At 46.8% G+C, this 25,025-nt stretch overlaps 4 protein-coding genes across 4 annotated transcripts; 2 read left to right on the top strand and 2 right to left on the bottom strand.

Annotated features, from left to right (window-relative positions):
• Window positions 1-218: 218 nt before the first annotated feature.
• LOC131209900 (putative fatty acyl-CoA reductase CG5065) lies at window positions 219-7,282 on the top strand. The gene is made up of 5 exons (XM_058203055.1): window positions 219-481; window positions 5,063-5,722; window positions 5,800-6,345; window positions 6,413-6,670; window positions 6,751-7,282. The coding sequence occupies exons 2-5, from the start codon at window positions 5,097-5,099 to the stop codon at window positions 6,929-6,931; spliced, it is 1,611 nt and encodes a 536-aa protein (XP_058059038.1). The 5' UTR covers window positions 219-481; window positions 5,063-5,096; the 3' UTR covers window positions 6,932-7,282.
• Window positions 7,283-7,377: 95 nt separating this feature from the next.
• LOC131209457 (mitochondrial nicotinamide adenine dinucleotide transporter SLC25A51) lies at window positions 7,378-9,857 on the bottom strand. Its single transcript, XM_058202534.1, has 3 exons — window positions 8,820-9,857; window positions 8,399-8,528; window positions 7,378-8,337 (listed from the first exon to the last, which is right to left on the bottom strand). The coding sequence occupies exons 1-3, from the start codon at window positions 9,311-9,313 to the stop codon at window positions 8,053-8,055; spliced, it is 909 nt and encodes a 302-aa protein (XP_058058517.1). The 5' UTR covers window positions 9,314-9,857; the 3' UTR covers window positions 7,378-8,052.
• A 426-nt stretch (window positions 9,858-10,283) lies between these two features.
• On the top strand, window positions 10,284-18,502 carry LOC131207605 (uncharacterized). The gene is made up of 7 exons (XM_058200225.1): window positions 10,284-12,155; window positions 12,228-12,310; window positions 16,269-16,527; window positions 16,612-16,763; window positions 16,835-17,483; window positions 17,660-18,232; window positions 18,302-18,502. The coding sequence occupies exons 1-7, from the start codon at window positions 10,284-10,286 to the stop codon at window positions 18,500-18,502; spliced, it is 3,789 nt and encodes a 1,262-aa protein (XP_058056208.1).
• On the bottom strand, window positions 12,241-14,789 carry LOC131211867 (general odorant-binding protein 83a). The gene is made up of 3 exons (XM_058205521.1): window positions 14,580-14,789; window positions 12,813-13,089; window positions 12,241-12,726 (listed from the first exon to the last, which is right to left on the bottom strand). Exons 1-3 carry the CDS (start codon window positions 14,625-14,627, stop codon window positions 12,626-12,628), a joined length of 426 nt encoding a protein of 141 aa, XP_058061504.1. The 5' UTR covers window positions 14,628-14,789; the 3' UTR covers window positions 12,241-12,625.
• Window positions 18,503-25,025: the final 6,523 nt, after the last annotated feature.

The following is a 25,025-nucleotide window of genomic DNA, read 5'->3' as shown; positions in this document are numbered from 1 at the left end:
GCCTCTGGAGGGCCGAGCGCGCGGACATTTGTAAACATTTGCCCACGGTTGGTGCTGACCGGTGCAGCAGCGCGGCGCTACCACTTACGTCTTGGCGGGCGCCCTGGAGGCGCAAAGTTATATTTGATTCGAGGACCGGCCCGCGTAGTTCAGTCACTAGTGGACGGTCTTGCCGAACGGTTGTTGTGTCCGCTCAGCGGGTGTCGGAGTGTGTCGTGAGTTGAGCGAGAGTGATCAGACGTACGTACGGCGATCAGAACCTTCGCCCGGCGGTGCCCGTGCGCGCTGGCCTAGGCATTCTTGGCCGCAAATGTGACGGAGACAAGAGAGTGTGGAGAAATCTCTGAGTGCACTACAAACGCGTGGTTGAAGAAAGTGGACCAAAAGTTCGATTGGACATTGGATAGTGCAGCAGATGACTTCAGACAGGAAAGCCTCTCGCAGCGGAACGCACCCAAATCATACGAATTAACATCTGAAGGTACAATGTGACTTTAGTGTAACTGATAATATTTTCATTCGATCGCAGTGTAATACCAACAGTCCTCTGAAACCTTTAAAAATGCCGTTAGAATTGTTCTTCTCCTAACGAAAAGCAATGCCATGCGCAGATAAGCCGAAGGTCTGACGTTCCCGGAGTCGAATCAATTTTGCCATCCTCGGGATAAGTCATGGACTTGGGCATATTTAGTCAATATTAGGACAAGAAAAAAATCGCGCCTCAAATATGCCAATATGCCTTGGTTCGAATAATAACTATCCCGTTAGGCAGAGTCCTATCCAATGAATACATTAAGGAAGACGGTCTATCTGTCGACTGATCTTTGTTTTCTGTGCTATTTTTGCTCCATCGGAACTGTTCGCAGAAAAGATTAAAAACTAGTTTATGAAGGTATCACGTAACTTTCGTAGCACGTGCTGCTCACGCTTGCCTCCTGTTTTACATTTTTATCCGATCTCTGCCGAGCGTGGGTTCAAATGATGCGCATCATTTTTATTTCAGGTTTGTCACTGCTTAATCACACGTTTACATGAAGAAATTTGTATGCTCAAATTTTATGCTTCGAATGATATTTATACAAGTTAACAAAAATTATGCTCAAGTTTTAAAAGGTTAAAGCATTAACACAGATCAATAATCATCGAAGCATCTTTAAGCAAGCACCAGCGACCAGCGATCTGGACTCAAATTGGCAAAATTCTGTTTTACAATTTTTTTATTTATAACTTGCTTCTCACTTTTATTGCGAGTGTATTTTCTTATTTGAAATTACGAAATTAGCTTAAATAGTTCGAAACACACTACACCCAGCTCTGTTACAAGTGTTGCCCGGATGTTATGTGGTGGATGAAATTTTGCGTACTTCTCGACCAAACCGGTGTGGCCGCCCTGGCCTGTAAGAAAATCGTCACCATCGAGCACCGGACGAGGCGTCTGGTGCATTTGCATGCTTCAGGCGTTATGCGAAGTACGTTTATATTACGATTCGCGTGCTTCGCCCGCAGGCCTCATTGCTTGACTGACCATTGCGACACGGTAATGGATGCGCCACGCAAGCCTGCGGTGTCGTCTCCTGGCACAGGTTTTATCCATCCCAAATAACAAATTTATCACCTCATACGACCACGGCCCCCCAGTCCAGCATGGCCGTGGTTCTTAAGTAAGACACAGAAAACGCTCCGGTGCTCGGTCGGCGTCGCAGTGGTCGAAATGGAAAAGAAATGCCGCAATGATCATGTGAATGATGTAATTACTCGTCCTCATACCGATCGGCCATTCGGCTAGGTTACGAAACGAGAAAGAGTCACACATAGAAAAGGACAACTTCTCAGTACTGGAAGTACGCTTAAGGTTCAAGCTTTCGCATTCAAATTGTGGTTAGTTTAGTTGCACTTTATCGGTATCTAATAAATGTCACGTCATTTGTCCTATGGAAGAATTTATCCCCGAAAAGGTGATTTTGCAAGGAATATTGTTTCCGCAGAAAGTAGTCAAAATCACAAAACATTGCTTGAAACCTAACCATGTTATGTATTTTTATTTGATTAATTTAAAATACCCGATACAAAAATAGGCATTCAGAGAGATAGTCTAAAAATAATACTATCTCCACCTATAAGATGCTTCGAAACTTCGGAGTATGGTCAAATTAAGGGTATTTTATTTTGGCATAACGCTGTGAACGTGCGCGCGCTGCCCACGTCACTAGGAATTCCTCGTCGGAGAGAACGGAACACGGATTGCATCACAATGAAGCATCGATACGGATGTGCTTGCGCGCTCTGAACTTACGTCCCGGTGACGATACCGCATTCCGGTCACATAGCGCACCTGGGGCTAAGCATTGAAGCTACCAAGCAACGTACTTCGCGCCGATACTTCCTACCTCGTGCCGATACGCTACGGTGTCCTTGGCGGCGTCTCCCTCTTGGTGCTGCTGCCGCCTATTTTAGCGCCGAGCGTCAATTACAATATAGATTGATTTGGCGAACGAGTCTCATCGGTTGCACCGTCAAGACAACGCACGGCGCCCGGGGTTCGTGCGCTACCCTATCGTTGCAGTCTTTCGTATGAAGCGTCCACTTTCGGGCCTTAGGTGAACGACCATTGTTTCACGTGCCGTGATTAGCATATCGCGACGGGGGCGCACGTTTTTTGGCAGCGTATGAGCTTGACCTTTTTTATGAATATTTTCAAGTCCACGATAAGCGACCCGATCGCTATCGGGAGGGCATTTGATGGACGGACTTATACTAGAAACCGGCCACTGTTAAGGCCGCGGGCGCTCCACGGACACGGCATTGTGGGAAACAGCAGCTTCTTCTGACCAGCAGCCGGTTTATGGTGGTGTCCGGCTGGCCAGCGAAAGAAATTGACAAGAAGCGTTCGCGTATGCGCTGCGCTGCGAATTGGCGCAGCGCAGAAGAAGATCCATCAGCGGTCGAACACTTTTCTTCTGCGATGCCGAGAGCCGCGCCGAGCGGGGCCATAAAAACTGGTTCAACCTTACAGAAATTCATACACACACTGCCCTTGGCCCGTCTCGCGAACCAGTCAGCGGTGGCGACCTTGCCGCGGTGGTATGTGGTGGTCCGGCTGCGGGACCAGAAAAATGGGCCTGAATTTCTCCGACCCGGGCTCAAGTCCGGCTGGGAAGCGACTGCCATTATGCAACGCGGTTATGCACTTTTGCGCACCGAATTGCAGACCGATGGTGGTCGTGCTCCGCTGGCCGGTGAAACTAGATCTAGAGCGCGTGAGGTCGCGTATCATAAACCATTTCGATTCGCTCCGTTTTCGTAGAACCTTGAATATTATTAATTTCTTCGTTTTACTCTCTCGGACGGTGATAAATCAACCGGCGATAAGGGTGCCAAACGCGTCCGGGCCTGCGTGGTCCGGCCCCGGACACTGCGACCCTACATCTCAAGGCGCCGGAGGGACAGAAACAATGCCTGGGTGCCTGGAGGGACATTGAATTTGCGGTGTGCATAATAATCGGTCGATAATTGTAGGCCACACCAAAGGAGGACGCCGGTCGTGCGCAGTCGTGCGCCTCCCGCTGCCTCTGACCACTGCGCCTCTGCCCAGGGTTCCAGATGCTGGCCGAGCTATGGGCTCTCCTCATTACCGCAGCAAACGAGTAAACGAAGTTGAGATGATTGTTTCTGTAAATAATCGGCGTTTGTGGGGCGTGCGTGGGACACGCTGGCCTAGCTGACCTCACCCGGATGACGACTACGACGACGATGGTGACGGCGAGAATCTTTAATCGGGTGGAGGAAGATGCCGCCGGAGCGCATTGCGCAAGGTATCACAGTTTATGCACGTGCACTTCGCATGGAAAGTATGGAAAGGTTATAAAAACTTGTTCGACCCGTACTGCAGCCCGAGTTGGCGCAAGTCTCGAGCAGTTGCAACCAGACCCACGGTCCGTACTGTCCGTACGTATAGTATTTATGGCACTGTGTCAAGTGATAAACGGCTGTGTAGCAACATTTAGCTCCGACTTTCTTACATGAAATAGTAAACGAAAGTCTTTTGGAACTGCCCAGGTGGAAAACAAGTAAATCAAACCGTTGACCGGTGGCGCCCAACCGGATCTCGCTCAATGGGAAATCGTATTCGGCATACTGAAAGCAAAAGAGCACTTAGTGTTTTTATTTAAGTGCACAGTGCCGACGAATAAGCAATGAGATTAATAAAAGACGGTAAACCAAGACTTTTTTTTATCATATCGTTTCTTGCGACCCTTAGACAAGGTTTTGAGCATTTTCTTACATTAATAAAGTCACGGGCCCCTTCTTTCCTTACAACATGGTTGGATCATATAGATAAATATAGATCATTTTTGAACATATAACCTTCGCAGAATTCAGAAAAAATGGTAAAATTTTAGCCAATGAATGCTTGCAAATCTCAAAATAAAAGGCTTTAGTGATTGTCTAGTGAACTAAATGCATCATATAGTGGCTAATTTTCTTAAACGCTTTTGAACGTTAAGCATTATGTTTTGATAACACACGCATTGCAGGGCTAAAGAATGAACGATTCGTCACAAATCGAATTTTCTAACAACTCCATATACGACGCTTCTGTAACTACACCTCATGATTGTATGTCTGTTAAACTCGTTCTTCTTCTAATGAGCCTTGGCAACTTTGGTCTCAAACTGTATCTGCTTTGCAGCGGTTAGTCAAGTTTAGGCGGTGTTGCCAAATTAAATTGCAATAGAACAGCGATCAATTATGAGAAGCATTTGCATAAATAATAGAGCACTAGCTAAATTATGCCCTTACCTGCCTTAAAGCGATTTTAACAATGAGTCAAAGTAATCCAAAATTGTTTGATTTAACCAAGATTTGATTGGCGATGAATTATAAAACATGTGGGAAGTGTTTAAAAACCGGTTTTCAGTTTTTCGTACACTGTCTTCCAACTGAAGCGTAGATCTACTTTGAAGAATAAAAAATGGCAAAGAGTTGGACAAACATCCTGATCGCTAGCCAAACATTAATTATAGCACAATAATTTAATGCTATTTACTCTCTACTATACTAGCCGCGATAGATCTGGTGATCGTGCAGTGAGCAGAATGTCTGTGGGAAACGAAATGACGAAGCTCCCGGCATCGCCCCAGCCAGGCATCGCCGAGGCGTACGCCGGCCGGTCGATCTTCATTACCGGCGCGACCGGTTTCATGGGCAAGATAATGGTGGAGAAACTGCTGCGCGACTGCGGCGACGTGCGGTGCCTGTATCTGCTTATCCGCGCCAAAAAAGGGGTGGATGCGGCACAGCGCAAGGAAGAGTACGCCAAGAACCTGGTGTTTGACCACGTGCGCGAGAAGTACGGCGAGCGACTCTCACGGATCCGGTTGATCCGGGGTGACATACTGAGCGAGGGGCTCGGACTAAGTGAAGCGGACCACCGGGAGCTGGTGGACAACGTGGAGATGGTGTTTCACTGTGCCGCGAACGTGCGCTTCGATCAGCAAATCCGGCAGGCCGTCGACATCAATCTGAACGGTACGATACGAGTGTTGACGCTCGCGGAAAAGATGCGCAAGCTCGTGTCGTTCGTCCACGTGTCCACGGCCTACTGCCAATGCAACGAGGCCGAGCTGGAGGAAAAGTATTACCCAGCCCCACAGAACCCGGAGGGTATCTCCAAAATGGTGGGCCTACTGGACGAGGACATTTTGAAGCTCATCACGCCAAGGTTAGTAGTGCACCGCTTGTGGCCGTGCTAAGCCAGTCTGAAGTGGTGCCTATTTATCGCTTTTCTTCCACTTTCAGACTGCTAAACAATCTGCCCAACACGTATGCCTACACGAAAGCGCTCACGGAAGACATGGTCTACCAGTATCGGGGAAAGCTACCGCTCGCCATCGCCCGACCCTCAATAGTGACCGCCGCCATGCAGCAACCGTTCCCGGGCTGGGGCGAAGGCACGAACGGACCGACCGGGCTATTGATCGGTGCTGGCCGTGGCGTCATCCGGAGTATGCACTGTAAGGCCGACTATCACGCAGACTTTATGCCGGTGGACATGACAATGAACGCCATCATCGCCATCGGCACGGAGCGGATGCGCAATCCGCGGAAGGAGGACGTGATGTACTACAACCTCACCTCGTCGGACGTCAATCCGATCAGCTGGGGCGAAGTGCTGGAAAAGGGACGCAAGGTGCTGAACGACAATCCGTTCTGCTTCGCGCTCTGGTACCCGGACGGGTCGATCAAGTCGAACTACTTCTACCACCTGCTGTGCGTTATTTTCTTCCACTACCTGCCTGCCTATTTGATCGACTTTTTGCTCGTCCTGTTGCGCCGTAAACCTTTGTAGGTAACCAGTGGGTTCGAGCCCAATAAGCCCACTAAACGGGGTACATCTGCTTTATTGTTCTAGCCTCGTAAAGGTACAAAAACGGATATCGGCCGGGCTGACGATACTTCAGTACTACACGACCAAGCAGTGGATTTTTCGGTGCAACAATTTCAAAGCCATGTACGACCGGCTGTCGGAGGAGGATCGGAAACGGTTCTATTTTGATGTGGCCGAAATAAACTACGAAAGCTACCTGTACGATTTCATCCTCGGTGCGAGGCAGTATATCGTGAAGGAAGGACCAGAAACGCTACCGAAAGCACGCAAGCTGTTGCGAAAGTAAGTTTCTAACGGAGACCAGTGATCCTCGGAACGCCATTTTCTACTGTTTCCGTTTCCCACATTGTTTCCTATTGCAGACTCTACATCATGGACAAGATAGTGCAAATTGCATTGTATCTGTGCGGGCTGTGGCTGGCGTGGACTTACATTGAGGTTGTGACGGGCTCGATCCAGTTCGTGTTCGATTCCGCCATCGACGGACTGCGGCGCAGTGGAACTCCTTTGGCCGACTCGAGCAGCGTCCGACATGGTGTATGATTTCAGGCTCTAGTAGAGCAATGGCGTTAGGTTTACAGTTAGCTTTTTTCTATTTAAACTTACACCAAATTTAATCCACCCAGCTGAAGCACGCTTTCGGGATAGTTCGTTTTGTTAGTTTTTTTTTCTTCATTTCTTAAGGTAGCACGCATTAAGTGAGCCGAAAGACGATTTGCACTACCTCTAAATGTTTCCTACCTTTCGCCGCCAGGTACAGAGTAAAGGTGGCAACGTACTCAGTTTTCCTTCCCTGAACTCTTAAGTGCTTTTTGTGTAGCCATCGTGTTTTTTCTTTCGTTTCGGAAAACACGCGCTGCAATTGCATCACAGAATAGTGTTCATATAAAGTGATAAGTGTCAATAAAAAGATTTTTAAACAAAAACATTCAAACGCAACGTAGTTAAAAATCGTAAATCTAACACGAGACAAACTGTTTTGTGCTACACATGGCCAAATTTATTTAAACAGTCAAAAGTGTGCTACAAGTTCGTAGACGAACGCGTCCCTTTGCTTCTCACACTGTTGTGGCAGCATTGCTGCGACACACTACTTGCTACACAAAAACAATACAGGGAGCAACAACTTGCAAGATTTATTGTACGGCACGGTTCCAACAGTGTTTTGGGGGAACCTATTTTGGTTTAGTTCGTATTAGCGCAAGGGCCAAAACGTTCTCTTCGCTTCGCTCTTTAGCTATGGTACCGATGAGAGCCGATCCAACGGTCTGTCTTCGTGAAATGATTAACATAATGCACCGTTTGTGCGTCGGAACGATATTTACAAACTCTACGTATGTACAACAAAATGGTGGAAATACACAGAATACTTCATGACACGTGAATGAGGACGACTCGAACGGGGAAGAGAAACCGGGTCGCTGGTCGCATTAAATGCAATGCGTGGAACACATACAGGGAGGAGTGGGAAACGTAAACTAGCTACGAAACGGTGAGAAAGCGTGAATATGGTGCCTCGGATGCTATGGTACCTTCTCACCGTGGAGATTAAAACTCAGACGCTTTGGACTAGTGACGGGGTGGCGTGGCAGAATGAACAATATTTACACCGCATGTTCCACCCGAGCTCGGCGCACTTCCTTGGTGACTATGAGCACGGCCTTCTAGTAGAAAACTTTCTTCAGCTGCTCGTAGGCCGTATTCATGATACCCCAGCTGAAGAAAGCACGCGTGCAATTCATGCTGACGCCTTTGTACACGTTTCTCAGTTTTCTGTCGCGGCTGATGTACACTTGCCGCAGTGCGGTCCACATGTTGTTGTACGGACCGCCCACCTGGCACTGCATCGTCACCTTCAACACGTTCAGCGGGTAGAACAGCGAACTAATAAATGCACCGATACAGGCACCAGCCACAAACTCTTGCGTCCGCTGTGAGACAATAGAAACCTGCAGAGAGGGGACAGGACCGTTTTTACTCAGCACTAACAGAACAGCAGGTTACACTTACCCGTTTCGGTAGCCGACTGTCCGCCTCTTCGCGTAGCACAAAAAACATTGCATTTGATGGTCCATTACGCCACAGTATTGGCACCAGGCCACGATACAGCTCTTTAATACCATTTTCCAGAATGATAATTCTGCCGGAGAACAGGAGTAGATCAGTAGGAAAGCATTTTAAGAAGAGGTACTCTGTAATGGGGTAGGATTCCGAGGTCTCTCGAAGGATACGTAGGCTCCAAGTTTTGGAATCGGCTTCGCCGTTGACCAGTGACCGAAGCCCGCAGAGAAATTATTCACAAGATAAAGAAGCGATGGTGGCCCGGAAAAATTGCCGGACGATCGCAAGTGGAGGAAGGAGTCTTTGATGCAGGCCAAGACCACTCAGACCACTCAGACCTAGTAGCCGGATAAAAAGAAGACGAACTCACTTGAATGCATGATGTGTGTTGCGATACTTTTGGTGATACGCGGCATCGGCCAGTAGCGTCTGAACTCGTTCGAAAGGCATCAACACAGCCTCTACGGTACCCGCTGCTAGTCCGGCCACGGTTTTCGCTGTGTACGGATTGACGTGGCAGTACTCGACTAGAGGGCGCCGAGTGCTGTCGTACACACCGAACATCAGCGAAAGCGAGATCGTTTTCTGTGCTAGCGGCGGAAAGATACCCCGGTAAAGGAACGTCATGCCTTCGCCCCGTAGCTGGCCAAAAGCTTGCGTCAGCTGCACACCGTGAAGCATCTGGCGGAAGATCATCTTGTAGATGGGATACGTCACGGTTATGTTGACGAACGCCGCACCCCAGCCGCAGGCAAACTCTCGCCAGCAGAATATCGGCACCGTCGCTCCGATCGGTACCGTCGCCACGGTCGGCGGGACTCCCGCAGCCTCTGGATTTAATTCTCCTGCACGCACGATTGCCATCGCGAAACCGTAAAATACGAGGGTGCATACAAGGCAACAGAAACCGTGCTGTTGCTCTCGATGAGTGCGCGGGCGCACGTATGTGAATGCGGTGCGCTTGTGCGTTAGGTGATTTCGAATCGGAATCCGAAGGGTGGTGTGGCCAATCTCAGCAGCATATTCTAACGCCTCGGCCAGTTGGTGCTCCTTGGTACGTGAAATTCATTTTCCCGTGCATGGTTCAAACTCGCTTCTAAAATATGGTTCTAACTTTTGTAGTTATGTAATTGGTGTTGTCTCTCGTTTGATACCGTTTAGGGCAATTTTCGGGCACACTATGTAACCATAGTCTTCCAGGCGTGTCGCATTGGCGCCCTTTCGCGAGATTTATCACAGGGGAAGATTCTGCAGCAGAAGAACAGACTCCCACTGGTCACCAGCACTGTCAATCGGTAGGAATCCAGGAGTTGAATCTACGCGTGGCTCGGTCACTACACTGGTTGACCACACTTGCTGATAAAATTGATTAGATCAGCACCGTCGTATGGGATTCTGTAAAGTTTGTATTTTTCCTCCGTTGTGCGTACCTAAACGTCAGAATCAGCTGACAGCGTTGCATAAGAATGTTTACGTCCCATGCAGCAAACAATTGTTTACCCACGGGTGCGTATCATGAAAATTTACTTATATTTATATCACTTATATTTGCACATTAAAGTGTTCCTTGTGTCCAGAGTCGTGTTTAGATACAGTATTTGATTTTCCTTGAAACGTTTGCATTGGGTATGACACGATTTGTTCTTCTCGCTAGCGAATCGAACATTCTTCTCAATAGTAGCCCTCTCGAGTAGCCCTGCATTGCAACAGGTCGCAGTGACGTTCGGCTGTCAACGCTGGCGAAAACGTCAAAAACAGTTTGTTTACCACAAGGCGCGCAGTTTCGTTGCGTTGTGCTTTCTAACCGCGAAATATCTTGTGCTTGTGTTTAAACATGATAAAAAGACCCTCGAAAAAAGACAGTGAAAATGAAATACTGCGCATGCAGCAGGAGTTTTATGCGGAACAAAATCGGGACGTGAATTTTCAACCAGCGGCCAAAGTTGTTCGAATGCAACGGGATGATAACACATCCGAGCAACCTTCTGGAACGGTCCGGCAATCCGTATTCGCAAAAGGACGGGCTCGGCGGCACGCTGAACCCCCTATCTCTGCGATGCAAGTCGACGACGAGGAAGCGAAAGAAGGCACCAGTCTCGTAGCAGAAGACAGTTTGCCAGAATCTTTCGTTATGGGAGAAATTGTTGAGCGCAAGCCGGTAGAATCGTTTCAGGTAAAGGAAACGAAGATCGATGGTTCTTTTCCGAAAACGATGCACATTTCAAAGTACCCAGCTTGTGCGAGTGCGGATCGGGGGAAGCAAAGTTTATTTGCTCAAATGCTAAAGAAAGAAGGCTCCGATCTAGACGTCACCGCTGGGGTGGAAGCTTCAATTCGATATGAAGCAGCTCACGGTAGCACGCTGCTCGAAGGTTGGGATGCTAGGGAAATACACAACGAAAACATGCAGAAGCTACAAAAGATGTCCGAGGAAGAGATTCGCCGTGAAAGAGATCTCTTGCTGAGCTCTCTCGACCCCAAGTTGGTGGATTTCCTGAAATCTCGGAAGAAACAAACCACCATTTCTGCGACGTCTTCTGCGGTGACAAGTTTGATGGTTGAAGATAAGCCACCAGCGAACCTCGATAGCCTTGCGGCCGGTATGGAGGTCCTTAAAGAGGAAGGTTCCGACCAGTGGATCAACTTTGATGTGTTGGAAAGGGAAAAGCTCGAATGGACGAAGGATGTTGAGCGAAGTGTGAAGCAACTGAAACCCGGCGAATCGTATGAAGCTCGGTTCAATTGGAAAGGCATACTCCAACCCTACGTAATAGAACCAGCGGCAGAAGGTGCGACGGATGACCGAGAACTGTATTTTCACGGCGATGATGCGCAGCGGCCGGGCTACACGCTCCAGGAACTGTTCCGTTTGGCTCGCTCAAACGTACTGCAACAGCGCATTTCCGCTCTCGGGGCCATCGCTGGTCTCCTGAATATCTTAAACCAAGGCTTCTACGACGGTGTCTTGGAGTTGCCCGTCTCCAAAGTTTTCTTTTTTCTCCGATTTGCGCTCGATGAAAACACACCATCGGTCGTAGAGGTTGCTTCCCGAGCACTGGCCAGCCTTTTCTACAACGAAACGGATGAACTTCTGCTAGATACGATCTACGACTCCGAGTATGGTATGATTCAACCGGAACTGGCTCTTAATATTACCCATAGCCCTGAGGAAGAGCGGAAACGGAAACAAGCGGAACTGAGCAATGATTTTAGCGCCATGCGCCTGGGGGATTCTGCTAACGATCGGATTCAACGGTCACCGGGGGGACGATTTAAGGCGCACCTTCCCGACGACGATCCGGATGATGTACACAACCGCGAGACGATGAATGATTTCCACCTGGCCGAGACGGATCTCGTCGAATGTTTGATGCGCACCAACATTCTAGAGCGGATCCGGTACATTCTATTTACCATGCAACCGGAAGGTGCCACCGTGATCAACTGCGTGAAGTTGCTAATTCGTGTGGCGCGTACAAGTGAAGTGCTGGCATTGAAAGTTGCCAGCAACGAACCACTCATTGGTGGACTAGTGAAGCACTACCTTACGTCGCTCGATGGCAGCGATCATCAGCCGCAAGCTGTGATACTCAAATTAGTGCGAGTGCTCTGCAGCTATCGTGGCAACCTGTACGAACGGTACCTGCACCGGTTTCATGTGGTAAACTTGGTGAAACGTTACATTTTCAGCAGAAAGGATATTGATGTGAGTTACTGCGTGTCATGTGGTTAAAGTTTATGCTTTCAATCGTACAATCCTCATGCGTTCATTCTACAGATAAAAATGATCCAGATCCAAATCGAATCGTTCCGGTTCTTGCGTCTGCTGCAGCAGAGCAATCCGGACGACGAGTTGTACGGGTAAGTCTATAGGAAAGCTGTCTTTATTTTCGGTCATTTTGAAATCATGTTACTGTCTGTTTTACAATTTTCAACATTTATAACACTCAACATAATTCAAAATTTTTGCTACACCTTTCAAAAGGGCAAGAGACGTAGATGTTTTATTTTTGGCTCTGTATGCGCTGGAAGATTAAAATATTGATACAATTCACCATTTTTGGAATTTAAAATTAAATACGAAAGCTGAAACGATACCTGATTACCCAGAAATACTCACAATAGTAATAAAATTAAAAAAGTAAGATTCTTATCGTGATCGTGACGAATGCCTGTTCAATCCAGCATTAAAAGGTGACAGAATTTGATCACCTCGTCGTGTGCGTTGAAATAACACTTCACCGTCTGATAAGCGGTCTCACATTTGTCCGCCGTTTCTGTGAAAGCAGTACAAATTTATTGTAATCGCATTGGACAAACACTGTTGCTGATCATTCAATCGATTCTGTTGAAGGTCACCTACCAATGTGGCTACACTCCCGTGTGAGGTGGGCGACCGTTTCCTGCATGTCGTACGGAAGCATATCCGACAGTCGATCCAAGAAGATGCGTCCCGTATCCTGATCAATGACATCGATTTTATCGAACAGACAGTGGATGTAACATTTCACCGCCGAATCACCGTGCACTGTTCCATCTAGACACTGCCTGAGCATTTCTTCCGAGGCGCCCGATTCAGCAACACATATTTCATGCAACATTTTGGCAGGCTTTTTGTAGCTGTCTGGTATTTCAAAAGCCTGCGGATTGGGAGAAAACAGTATGATAAATGTTTGTAATAGTAATTGTTGAAGAACGTTCAAGTTTTATTATATATACCGTCTCGCCATTTGTGTGATTCATATTCAATTGAAGAAAAACACAACGAACGAAAAGGATGAAGGTATCACTGGTGGCGTCGGACCCGTTTTTACCGTTAAGTCCCATCGATTTGTGATAGAATACTTCGCAAAACGAACGATTCATCGGTAAACTTTTACTTCTCTGCAAATTCATTCCTCAGCCGGAGAGGGAATAAAGTTTGGAAACATTGAGAACGACCACATTCTCGAGCCCTCCCAAGTGCAAAGAACGCTACCATACGAACGCTCTTGAACGTCAGGTGAAACCGACGATAGATACTGAAAACACGAAAGCTGTTGGCAAAGTTTTGTGTCTTTGGCCGTTTTTTCTAGTATTTTTTCTTTGAAACCTTTTTCACCGACGTCACCGCAGCTGCCGAGTGGTAACAAGCAGTAATTCCGGGAAAATGCTGGTACATCACATCGAAACGCCGAAAATGAATCGATCAACGGAACGGTCGTCGTCGTTCCGTCTACTTCCGGAAGCCTAAAGTGTTCCAAAGTGTTTGTCCAACGTGGAAAGTGCCACCCGGAATGGTCGATCGAGCTTTTTTCCTGTTAAACTTCGGACCTAAAAAAACAAATTGTCGATTCGTTTGCTGGAAACTTGCCGGAACGGTGGTTGGGCGTTTTCAAGTGAACACGTTCCTCCTAACGATGATGTATCTCTAAAGTGTTCCTCGAAACTCAAAAATGGCCGCCCCGGTCGTCAATCAATCAATCAATTGCGAAGAAACGATAATATACGAATACTGAGAAGCGGTAGCCGATTTGAAACCGATTTCGCTATCTAACGAACTAATCGCATTAATTTTAATGAACACAGCGCCGCGGTGTGGTGCGCCATCAGGATTACGAAAACTCAATCAGAATGCGGTAAGGGCCATTTTTAGTCCCGAATAAAAATGTGTAATCGCTGTAGGTGCTGTTGAAGCGCTTAGCGCCACGCTGGAGCAGCAAAATTATCCAGATTATCCAGTAGCGTTTTCTAAGGATAAACGTATGAACAACATCGAGCGGTTATTGAGAAAACAAAATTCAAGTTGGAAACTTCGAGTTCGAGCCCGAGTTGGTCCGGAATAAATTGTTCACTTTGCCATCGGCGTCGACCACACAAAGTGGAATGTTTTGTAAGCAAATTGTCTAGCGAGGAGAGTCTGTGGACCAGCTTAAGGCGATGATAAACAGAGCAACAGCTGTTTGGCCTGCCCCGCACATACTATTAACGTGTCAGGTCACTTTCAACTTGCCTTAGTGCTACATATCCTTCGGGAACCTATGACGTAGAGTTATCCTTTGAGGCATCGAATCGAAACGAAGGACACGAATTACGTATGCAAATGACCCGGGGAGCCACGAATATTTTAAGCTTTGGTCCCCATACTCACAAAAGAGACCGCCAGCAGGAAGCACGTCAGAAGGAATGAGCTTTTCATCGTTCGTCACTTGGCAATCCTCACTGGAGGGATTGCAACACGCACTGGTTCACTATCACACGTTTTGGTAGCCGTTCTTCCATGCGTTCAGTGCGTTCGGTCAGTTCCATAGGTTCACAACGAATTATGATCCCGACGCGGCGCGCACTCCGGGGCCCCTTGACGATCAGAACTTGTGAGGGAAAGTTTTCCACCGTAGATTGATATTTATAGTGGCTTAGCACGGCTGGGCTTAGTTCGCTTAGAAGCTGCGACACGATTTTATCTGGTCCCTCTGGTTAAAAGGGGAGGGAGACTAAATTTGCGGATCATCTATGGGGAACTTTCCGGTGAGACTTCCGGAGGCGTAACCCTTCACTGCGGAACCTATCGGCAGCAGCAAATGGGGGGAATATCACTTAATTTATATGCAAAGCTTAGCTGTCATGAATTTCGTATTAACTTGATGATTGTGTCTCCCAATAGATTTCATGACACAGCAAAACGGGGCGACTTCGTAGCAGTAGCCTGCGAATGAACCAAGAAGTTTGCTGCATAGAAAGCAAAGGGCACTATGTTCCAAGCACGCGAAGAATTTATAAGAGCACAATATTATTGACGTATTGTCTATGAAAAACGAATGTGATTCGAAATGAATTTAAAATTTTAAGTCATTTTTTTTTCAACGTCTTTTACAAATTAGTCACATACTAAAATAGTAAGTCACCTTTTAAAATAATGTTTGTTAAAATGTGATTGCTGATTTCTGATTGCTTACATCAAACAACAACAGTGACGTATAGTAATGATGATGTGCGGCGGAGTAGGCTAGGTTTTCATAACGATTATGTTTTTACCAAATACACTTTTCATGTGCGAATGGAATTTTATTTCTAGATTTTTAATACAATCGATTGCAAAATATAATTTGACTAAACACTTGGGGAACCTCTAATTGTAAGGGCATGACTTACATTGATTCCCAAACCCTGGATAAAAATAGTTTTGTAAAAGTTTAAATTTTGTTCATTTATGAGTAAGTTTTTGTTTTTCTCATTGATAATTTATTCAAATAATGTTGTTGAAAAGCTCGAAGTTTCTTAAACAATAAGAAATCATTGAAAGACAACCTACAAAAACTCTTTCAGGGAACCGTTTTGCAAGCACAAATGTAGTTTGACTGACGAGTAACGATTACGAGGCAATGATTTGCTAAATTGAACACTGATTGAAAAGGTTGCGGTTCCGATGCGGAACTCGAGCTCAGTGGTTGCGCTCATAATGATGGCTTTACGTTTTCTCCACCCGAACGCCCGAGTGTCGTTTGGGTTACTATTTGCATAATGCTTCCATGCACCGGCCGTGTAGCATTCGGTGGGTCTTGCATAAATCACCGTGCTCAGGGTTAGATGCAATTAATTACGTCTGCAGATGGCCTATGGTTTGCTGTCTCGATTGTGGCTCTCGGTTTTCGGTCTCGTCCATGATGCCGACTCGGGAATCACTCTGTGGCATCGCATTACTAAATGCTCTACGCCAATAGTGAAAACATGGCATTGTTTGTTTAGAACTGAAGTGAAATCGAACCTAGCGTAGTTCATAGTTTGGACACAGTGGCCATACAGAACTTAGAATTCACGCGTTTTCCTGTTTCTTTCCCAGGGAGCTGTGGCCGGCCTTATGTTATCTGCTCGAGTGGCACTATCAGCATCTCATTTTCGATGAAAGCGGTGCATTCGTCATCCGGCAGCACGGTGTCAGCTTGTTAGCCCTAATTGGTTCCGGATTGCAGCGCGAAGCTTTCTCAGCCATAGGGCCGAACCAGGCCACCGTCCGCGCTCGACACCAGAAACTGTGTGAAAAACTGTTCCACTGTTTCTCGAAGTGGTTTACTGTTGCGCTGCGGAGTGGGGCTAACGAAGTACGCATTAATAACGACATTACAAGTTCATCTCGATTGTCCCAATTGCTAGTAAACTCAATTCATCTTATTTCATACATTCAGTTCTCGCAAAAACTGCTCCTGGCCGGATGCCTTTGGACGGCCGGCAAAGCTCGCAGACTGGCCGGAGCCACCGCGTACTGTGAGTTCTTCGAGCGCTACCTTCTCCCGTTCGTGCGAAGTGACCGATTTGAGGAAATTACTCGAACGTTAAGGTAAGGACCCGTAACCGACGCTGATTGACAGTGGGCAAAAATGAAATCTTCTTCGGCCCATGCTTCCCCAGCTTGGACTCTCTCATCCTGGTGAACCGTACAAATATTGTCGGCATTCCAGCGTTACCGACGCTTGGTGCTGTTCAGCTACGCAAACATCAAACCGTCCCATCACTGATCGTTACGCGAACCTATCCGATATTGTTTCTGCACGCACTGCTGCATCCACTAAGCGACCAGTCGGATGTCGAACCACTGCCGTACGCTGTGACCACTGAAATGCGAAAACACGTTTTGGGCAACGCTTCGCACGTGCAGTACCTCGAACAGTTGGCGGCAATCGCCAGCAAGATTCCATCAAAACCATCGGCAACCGGTGGTGACGCCGATGGTGGCCATTGCAACTGGTTCCGGCAGACCATCGAACAGCGTTACGTACTACAGCTACTACAGCTGATGACGCGCCAGATACTAGAACCGAGTGCTGCTGACCACCCTAGAACGAGAAGAGGAACGTTGCTTCGATTGGCTTTCAGCGTTACGTTTACGCTCAGTGAAGCGTTCTATCCCGAGCTGGTGCATCTTTTCGATGAAATCATTTTCGCCAGTGCTTTCTACTGCAACGAAATGGAGGAATTGCCTACATCGCTATCTAAGGCGGACCTGCAACGGTGGAAGCTGAGCTACAAGCTCGTGGCGCAAAGAGCGATGAAGAATGCGGTTAGTTTCTGGTTTCTAAATTGTGTTTGATTTGTGTGTTTACTTGGTTTTATTGTTTCGTTGCCTGCAGAGACCCTCCAGTAGAGATCACTGTTTCCTGTCCATAGTTCTTGTTGAAAAGTTTTTTAATTTCATTCTTTCTAATAAGTATCCGGATAACGATTGGCTTATCGCAGGTGGGTGTGGCAGCACACAGCGATGGCTTTACCGTGGCGGAGTGGAAGTCACCACTATTGGCACGCAGTTGGCCGTACTGTCCCCTCTATCTTTTGGTAGAACGACTAGAGCAAGGCGCTACCGCTCGTCTGGACCATCTAAACGAAACGACCATTATCGATACGGCGTTGCGCTTTTCCGAGCTCGCCGAAGCGAATGGTATCATCGTTGGCAGTTTAACCGAGCGCTTAATGTACCTTATGGCGGCCTTTCTCGGTCCAGACTCGAAGTTTCTTCAACCCGACCAATCGGCCCTGATTGAGCGACGCATCGCTGGGTTACGTGCTTCCGCACAGAACGTTACCGCTGGTCTTGCGTTTGATTTCGAGACCGTCAAAATGGAAGGCAAGAAAAGCTACTACGGCCTGTATCAGCTGGCGCTGGATATCTTCCAGAGCTCCAGCTATGGTCACGCCGGGTTCGGCAGTCTGTTGATGGCACCACTGGCGCAGAAGTACGACGTTCGGTGGAGGAATTTAGTCTGGTCAGAGTACGTCGCAGTGTTGCGCTTCATCACGTGCAGCACTGAAGAGGTAGGTGGTCGATTGCAACAAAGTGGCCACAGTATGTAGTATGAATCGATTTGTTTATATTCCATCCAGCTCTTTGACCCGTTGGCGGAGTACCTACGACCGGAGGAAACGGATAACGTGCTGTTACGTTCCTACGGTCAAGCGTTGACCTCTAATCTGCTCCGTCCTGGATCGATACCGCATCTGGTGGCCAACCATCACGTGGAGGCGTTTCACAACAGATTCAGGATTAATCATGCCACGTCGGGAGATGATAAAGCATCGTCGTGAGGTTTAAAGGGTATTGAGTTATGAAAAGCTGCACAATAAAGTGTAATTTACAAAACGGTGCTTACCCAAACTTGGCGCTCTATTTATATTGAAGTATTCTCGGGTAACATTACTTGCAATTCTGCTTGCACCGTAGAAAGTAAGGGAACTGCAGGCTCTACTTTGCAGCATCGACAGTGCTAAGTGCCGTAATTTTGTTTCATTAGCACACAAGTTGGATAGATTGGTTAAATTTTTGCTCTACTTTGGATTTGGCCCTTTCAGATTGCGAATGCCATAGGAAGAACCATTTATCTTCGTGTGAACCGCACAGGAAAGAAAAGGTAAGAAGGTTCAAAGCACTCGGAAGTTGGTTTGTTGAAGATTCCCTCAAAGTGTTAGTTTAGCGTTGCCCACCTAGGTGTGAAGTTCCCAGGATTTCCAAAGATGAAACTTTGCCACTACGATTGCTCCACTGTCGTTAGTAAGTATGCAATGGGAGTGGGAACACAAAATGCCATGCGACCCAGAGACCCGGGTGAGTCATTTCCTCAGCCATCAGACAGATGGCTGACGAAAACGAATTCACGAAACCGTGAAAAATCCATAACTTTGCACACACTCCGCAGCGCCGTCGACTGATGCCACTTTTATCACCCGCTGATGGCAAAGTTTCGTAACTTTGGTCCGTTGCCGACGGGTGCGTATCATTCGGCTAAGTGACATAATGAAAAAGAACATAAACACACACGGAGAAAGCGGAATCAAACAAAAAAGAATACAACACGAGCGAGATGGAGGCGCCTGGTAAGATTCGACGGTAGGACGGAAGGATGCGATCCGGAGCAAGTGGCTCATTTACTTTACTCATCATCATCGGATTGCCGCTAACCACTGAACCGTGGTAAACCAAAAAGGTTTTTAGAGAAAATTAAGCGTCGAATTTCTCGCGTTTCAATATCCTTCAGTTGCCGGGAATACCGACGCATCGTGCAACGTAGAATACCGATAGCTTATTGCATGCTTATTCTCTGAATGCTTATTCTCTTCTCGGTGAGATCCACACCCCATTTACCGCAGTCGGGATTGATTTTGTAAATTAAAATTCCTGACGAGGTCGCTCCGAAACTGTTGCTTGATACGGCATTTACCTAAACACCGAATTTCCCATTTCATTGCCATCGGAAGCTGGTGAAATTTAAATTTCGACTCGCTAATGGCTCGGTAACAGGTGGTGCCACCAAGTGCCGCCGATTACGGTGGTAAAGCTGTCGAATAATCAATCATGAGCCATTATCGGTAATTGCCCGCCTAATGAGAACACATTCATCGGCAGCTTCTTTTCGGCACCGCCCAACAAGACGCGATCGTTGTTCGTTTGAACAATTAATTAACGTCAATTGGCGCTTACGTGTCATAAGCATCTTCACACGAAGTACAACGATGCTGCGGCCGTACGGTGAACCGCACACCTCGAGCGGGGCCCGGCGTATTTTGCCATTGCGACAATGGTTTCAGAGCCAGACCACGGCGGCATGATGACTAGAAAGTTCAACAGGTCAGACATGACGATGGGTTAAGTGCTTAATGAAGAGATCACTTCGCGCACACATCGGCACATCGATGGCAGTGATCGTGGTTTATTCACCAAGTACTAGACGCAAGATGTTACAGAAGATGATGATAAAGTCATAGCGAGCAAATAAATAAGATAAAAACGAACAACCATCGCAACCTTCTGAAGGGATGTTTGTCATCCGTCCGTCTGTACCGTTTTTTCTCCAAAACTACTGAACCAATCTGCTTGAAATTTTGCACAGCTCTCAGCTTTGCTCCCATACGAACGTTCCTTAAAATTCAGTGTAATTTGGGTTGTAAGTAAGGTAAGTTTCAATATGGGAGCGGTAAGTACTAATATGCAGGCGGTAATTTTTTATATGCAGGTGGGGTTTTTTTATATGGAAACGGTAAGCTTTAATATGAAGGTGGTGGTTTTTCATATGTAAACGATGCTTTTTTATATATTTTTTTTAATCTTAGAAGAACGGACCGGGCCATATTTATATGCTTTTTTATATGGAAGCGGTTAGTTCTAATATGGAAGCGGTGGTTTTTCATATGTTGGCGGAATTTTTTTATATGGAAGCGGTGAGTTTTAATATGTAGGCGTTGTTTTTTTATATGAAGCGGTGGGTTTTGATATGAAGCCGCGGGTTTTTCTATGAAGCGGTGTTCTCGGTCACTTATCTGATCGGCTTCCCTTCCCGCTTCGCGTTGGATACAAATTTTAATTATTTGCACAAATTACTTGAAAATTATCCGTGTTTTACTGACATTAACCCAGATTTTGTATGGGAGATTTGTAATGGGGGAAGAATTTATTTCATTTAATTTATTTCATTCACCAGAACATTTCCCTTTCCCCAAAACTCCCGCATGCAGAATTTGATTCGAAAACAACCCGAATTATGCTGAATTTTATGTTGCGTTTGTATGGGATCCCTCCTACCACGAAGGTGTGGGAGGATGATAGTGAGCTATCCCCTGTTCATGTTTATTTTCTCAAAATTTGAAAACCGATAATTGTGATTATTACACAGTTAATGACGTGTGCTATGGCCATTTCAATACCACGAGCACACTAATTCTCCGTTACCTGCATTTTCCGCCGCGTGCCACTCTTGATGTGAGCAAGATTAGTTGACTCACCAGCAACAGCGTCACAACTGGGCAACCGTCACTTACCTTCGCCTTCGGAAACCACGTAAAACCACGTGCTGGCCACATATCACGTGCACGGTCCAGTTTACGCTCAACAGGACTCCTGTTTGTTTTCATTTCTACGTGCGTTGTGAAAAGTTCAACCCTGTGCCAAAATTAACAGAAAACTCCTTTAAGTTGTGTCTGGCTCCTATGCAGGAAAACTCGGACCAAACGTGTTGAGCTGATGTGTACCAGACATGCTTCTGCTCTCAAATATAATTCATCCGACTCATTCACATCCGGATGCAGATGATGTAACCTGCACAGGGCCTGCTCGGGCACGGGTGCTCCGATGCGTGCAAGTAACTGCTAAAACACTGCCGGGAAGATTGGAGGAAAAGATGCAATGAGTTCTAGAAGCTGAGGAGGGTGATGCTGTGGACATGTGTTTAGGAAGAAGACATATAAATTTGTTCAATAATCCTACCGTACCTAGTCAGTAAGTTTTCTCGTATTACAGTTGAAGTATTTTGCTCCGTGTAACTCAATAGTAATGTAGGCCAGAGTTGAAACATTCCATTGAATAAATTGGGTAATGTTTACCGTGTTAGTCAACATACTGCTCAAATGTTTGATTTGAACTTAACTCTGCTTTCCTCTTCCCAACATGACTCATTGTGTCCCTGTTCGTCATAGCGTAGCGTAAGTGAATTAAAAACGATCTGCTACCGTCAATCGCTGTAGAAAAAACACGATGCAATGTGTATCAGTTGGGTCGCTTATCTTGCTCGTCGGCAGCGTTGGTTTTACTACCATTTGTTCTTTACTTGCAACTGCAAACAATGTTCTGAATGTTGCACAATCATAGGAATAAAACAAAAGCTGTATTTTTTTCATTTTGGAGCTTTTCTCGTGTTATCTCAAGTTCTCAGGATTGCATATGTTCTGTCAGTTCGATTTTATGAATATATTGAAAAAAGTCGATAATCAATTAATTTTTTTCTCTTTTAGAATGAAAAAAAAATAAAAAATTAAATAAACATACGTTGTAATAAAACGAATGACACAATTCATTCCGTCATGCGATCGACTCGCCTCACCGGTTGGCCTGCGAACTCGCTTCCGTTAAAGATTGGAGTTGTGTTTTATTCAAATGTGTGTTTCACCTTCTGCCCTTTCATGGAATTGCTGCCATTGTTTGTTTTCTTCCTTACCTTACTTTTATGGTGGAGCCAAATGCGTTCGCCGTTTTTAAATTTAACGACTGGCGCGGGATAACCTGAGCCTGCGGTGTATCCATGCACACTCACATGGGCTTCCTAAAACCGGCATGATTTCGCGGCATGAGCGCGGCCAACTAGAAATACCAGGGTCGCCAAATCGCTTTAGATGAGAAATAAACAATAATTAATGCACAGTAATCCCGACAATATTGCTCATGCCGTTGCTCGGTACAGTGTTCGGATGGCCGGCAACCATCGGTTGACAGATAATTTACATAGCAACTCGCGCATACCAAACACTCACAGTCACGTGCAATGATCGGATTTATTCATGCACAAACATGCCCAAAAAATCTGTATGATACGGCGTGATCGCTTCGCGAACACGTGGGGCCAACCCGCGTCTCGTTGTGTGCGTCGCGTTTCTTACACAAGCCCATCCTCGTGGAAGGAAACTCGCGGCGCCTGCCAGCTGGCGCCGCGCTAACAAGAGAAAACAATAATAAAGCAACGCATTAACGCAGCACTAATGACGGAAACCGTAACAAAACCGGATCAAAGCGGTACGATGGGTGAGCACCGGAAAGGGATTTGCATGGACACAAGGGGTTCGCTTTTTTGTCCTGCTTTGGTCCTGCTTTTGGTGAACATATCATATGGGTCAGTAACTGCTGAAGCTCAGCAAACGTAAAGGACATAATTATGTAGGTGACGTTAACAATAACTTTTTATTATTTTTATTATGTGTAACAAAATGATTTTACACTGTTGAAACGAATGTAGTGGAGAAACTATATTACATCGAAAACATGCAAAACAGACAATGATACTGTTTCGAGTAGTTTTAATTTAGCGTGTGCGCGTTTTAAAAGCGTGTTTATGTCAATTTTTTTAAGAACCTTCATTAGCTTACCGTCTTCGACTTGTGTACTTATTGACCTGCACACTCCTGCCGGTGTCTGCGTGTGTGCTTGCGATTGCTTTGTTTGGGACACGCATGGCACACCACGGCGCGAGCAGCCCAATTAAAGGGGTTGCTGGCCTGGCCGGCCACATCTGCGGATGGCGCTGGGCGCGAAATGCAAAACCGGCACCGGACACGGCATCCGTCCGGTTCACCTGTCTCACTCGCACTGGCTCACCTCACACAAGCCAGTTGCTGGCGCTGGACTGGTGTTTTGTATCGCGGCTCCGTTGGCCGTAATAACGCGCCGAACCGCGAAGATGCCGAACCGCGAGAAAGCGAAGAAGCCGAGTGTATTGTTTTAAAAGGAACGGGCTCATTGTTGCGTACTTTATTGTCAAGCGAAGCGTCGATCGCAACGCGCGTGGTGCCGGAATGCGTGCGTGAGCGAAAAGTGAGTGAAATGTGAGTAAAGAGCTGTGCTCACCGCCATCGTGCCCGATCCGCGTGTGGCAGAAAAAAACCGCGCATTTCCAGACAGCGAGAGAGAGAGAAAGAAACACTGGCCCTCGGAGTGGTGCGGCACGCGAGTCGAAAAGAGCCAACAGCACGACCGTCCGGCGGACTGCGCGTTCGGCTTTGAAGCGGTCTATAAAAACTCGTGGCTCGAGTCGCGGAGCGCGACTTTTAGTTCAGATCGCGCAAGTTCAGCGCAAGTCGCAACGTGCGCCCGCTATCCAGACCAGTTGTTGCGGGTAGGTGATCAGGGTCTCTCTAGGGGGCCCCTGTCAAGTGTGGTGTTCGATGCACAGTTAACCCAGTTTTGGCTTAACCCTTTGTGGACCCCGAAATACGCGGTACCCAAGATGTGAAGACGTAAACAATGGAGACAACCGAAATGCGGGAAACTTAAAGAAACTCACGGTTGTTTAACCGTGACCGATCGTGTGCTTGTGTTTGTTCGCGCGCCCTGGTGCCCTGACCCCTGGAGAAGAGACCCGGCGAAAAGCAACGTGTGTGAATGTGCGTGCGAGTGTGTGTGCTTTTCGGGAGTTTTGAGTGTTGTTTTTTTGCCAACCCGGCATCGGCGAAAACACCTCCACAAATCGGTATCGCGAAAGTTTGCCGAGGGCTCGAAAACGGCGGCCGTAAACACCGGCACCTCGCTAAGGGCTCCTTAACAAAATACGGTTTTTACAGCCTACCTTAGGCAGTTTTGGTGGTTTCTGTGTTTTTTGTGTAAAGCATAAATAATTATGCTGTTACTTTTACTTGGTCCCAAACTTACTCGAGCGTTGTCTAATAGAAAGAGTTGGCAGACCTCCCGTATCGCTTCCGGGAAATGATTTTGCTGACATACCTTTAGCAGTTCGTCAGCGGCAGGTCTTTGCGTGCCACATTTTTGCTTCCGAACACATTTCTTGGCCGTTCTGCATCTTCATAAGTTTGGTGGAAGTTTCCGTTAGCCTCTAACCTCGGTTATCTATCCCGGGCGTTAACCGCCCGGGACAGATTACCGGTTTTTATTGGTTTGCCAGATTTTTGTATATGGGTGTGTGTGTTTGGTTTGACTCAAACGCCGGATCGCGTGGGAATTGGCGAAAATTATGCTCTCTCTGTCGTGTGTTTAAAAGCAAACAGCTGAACCGAGTTCCAGACGGACAGATAAAATTCACAAAGAATTGTAGCAAAGTAGGCAGGTATTTTTTTTTCA

The sequence above is a fragment of the Anopheles bellator genome, chromosome 2 (genome assembly GCF_943735745.2).
Source record: "Anopheles bellator chromosome 2, idAnoBellAS_SP24_06.2, whole genome shotgun sequence".
Taxonomy (NCBI): domain Eukaryota; kingdom Metazoa; phylum Arthropoda; class Insecta; order Diptera; family Culicidae; genus Anopheles; species Anopheles bellator.
The sequence above is the reverse complement of the archived record's forward strand: the minus strand, read 5'-3'. Positions and strand labels throughout refer to the sequence as shown.

What these genes read in the sequence shown, in the direction of transcription:
- LOC131209900 (XM_058203055.1), top strand. Translation starts at nt 5,097, where the DNA reads ATGTCTGTGGGAAACGAAATGACGAAGCTCCCGGCATCGCCCCAGCCA. An exon ending in TTGAAGCTCATCACGCCAAG is followed by an intron (nt 5,723 to 5,799) that starts GTTAGTAGTGCA and finishes TTCCACTTTCAG; the next exon opens with ACTGCTAAACAATCTGCCCA. An exon ending in CTGTTGCGCCGTAAACCTTT is followed by an intron (nt 6,346 to 6,412) that starts GTAGGTAACCAG and finishes TTATTGTTCTAG; the next exon opens with CCTCGTAAAGGTACAAAAAC.
- LOC131209457 (XM_058202534.1), bottom strand. Translation starts at nt 9,313, where the DNA reads ATGGCAATCGTGCGTGCAGGAGAATTAAATCCAGAGGCTGCGGGAGTC. An exon ending in AACACACATCATGCATTCAA is followed by an intron (nt 8,529 to 8,819) that starts GTGAGTTCGTCT and finishes GTTCTCCGGCAG; the next exon opens with AATTATCATTCTGGAAAATG. An exon ending in ACAGTCGGCTACCGAAACGG is followed by an intron (nt 8,338 to 8,398) that starts GTAAGTGTAACC and finishes CCCTCTCTGCAG; the next exon opens with GTTTCTATTGTCTCACAGCG.
- LOC131207605 (XM_058200225.1), top strand. Translation starts at nt 10,284, where the DNA reads ATGATAAAAAGACCCTCGAAAAAAGACAGTGAAAATGAAATACTGCGC. An exon ending in TCAGCAGAAAGGATATTGAT is followed by an intron (nt 12,156 to 12,227) that starts GTGAGTTACTGC and finishes TTCATTCTACAG; the next exon opens with ATAAAAATGATCCAGATCCA. An exon ending in AAAGAGCGATGAAGAATGCG is followed by an intron (nt 17,484 to 17,659) that starts GTTAGTTTCTGG and finishes GGCTTATCGCAG; the next exon opens with GTGGGTGTGGCAGCACACAG.
- LOC131211867 (XM_058205521.1), bottom strand. Translation starts at nt 14,627, where the DNA reads ATGAAAAGCTCATTCCTTCTGACGTGCTTCCTGCTGGCGGTCTCTTTT. An exon ending in TCCTGCTGGCGGTCTCTTTT is followed by an intron (nt 13,090 to 14,579) that starts GTGAGTATGGGG and finishes CCCAATCCGCAG; the next exon opens with GCTTTTGAAATACCAGACAG. An exon ending in ACGGGAGTGTAGCCACATTG is followed by an intron (nt 12,727 to 12,812) that starts GTAGGTGACCTT and finishes CTGCTTTCACAG; the next exon opens with AAACGGCGGACAAATGTGAG.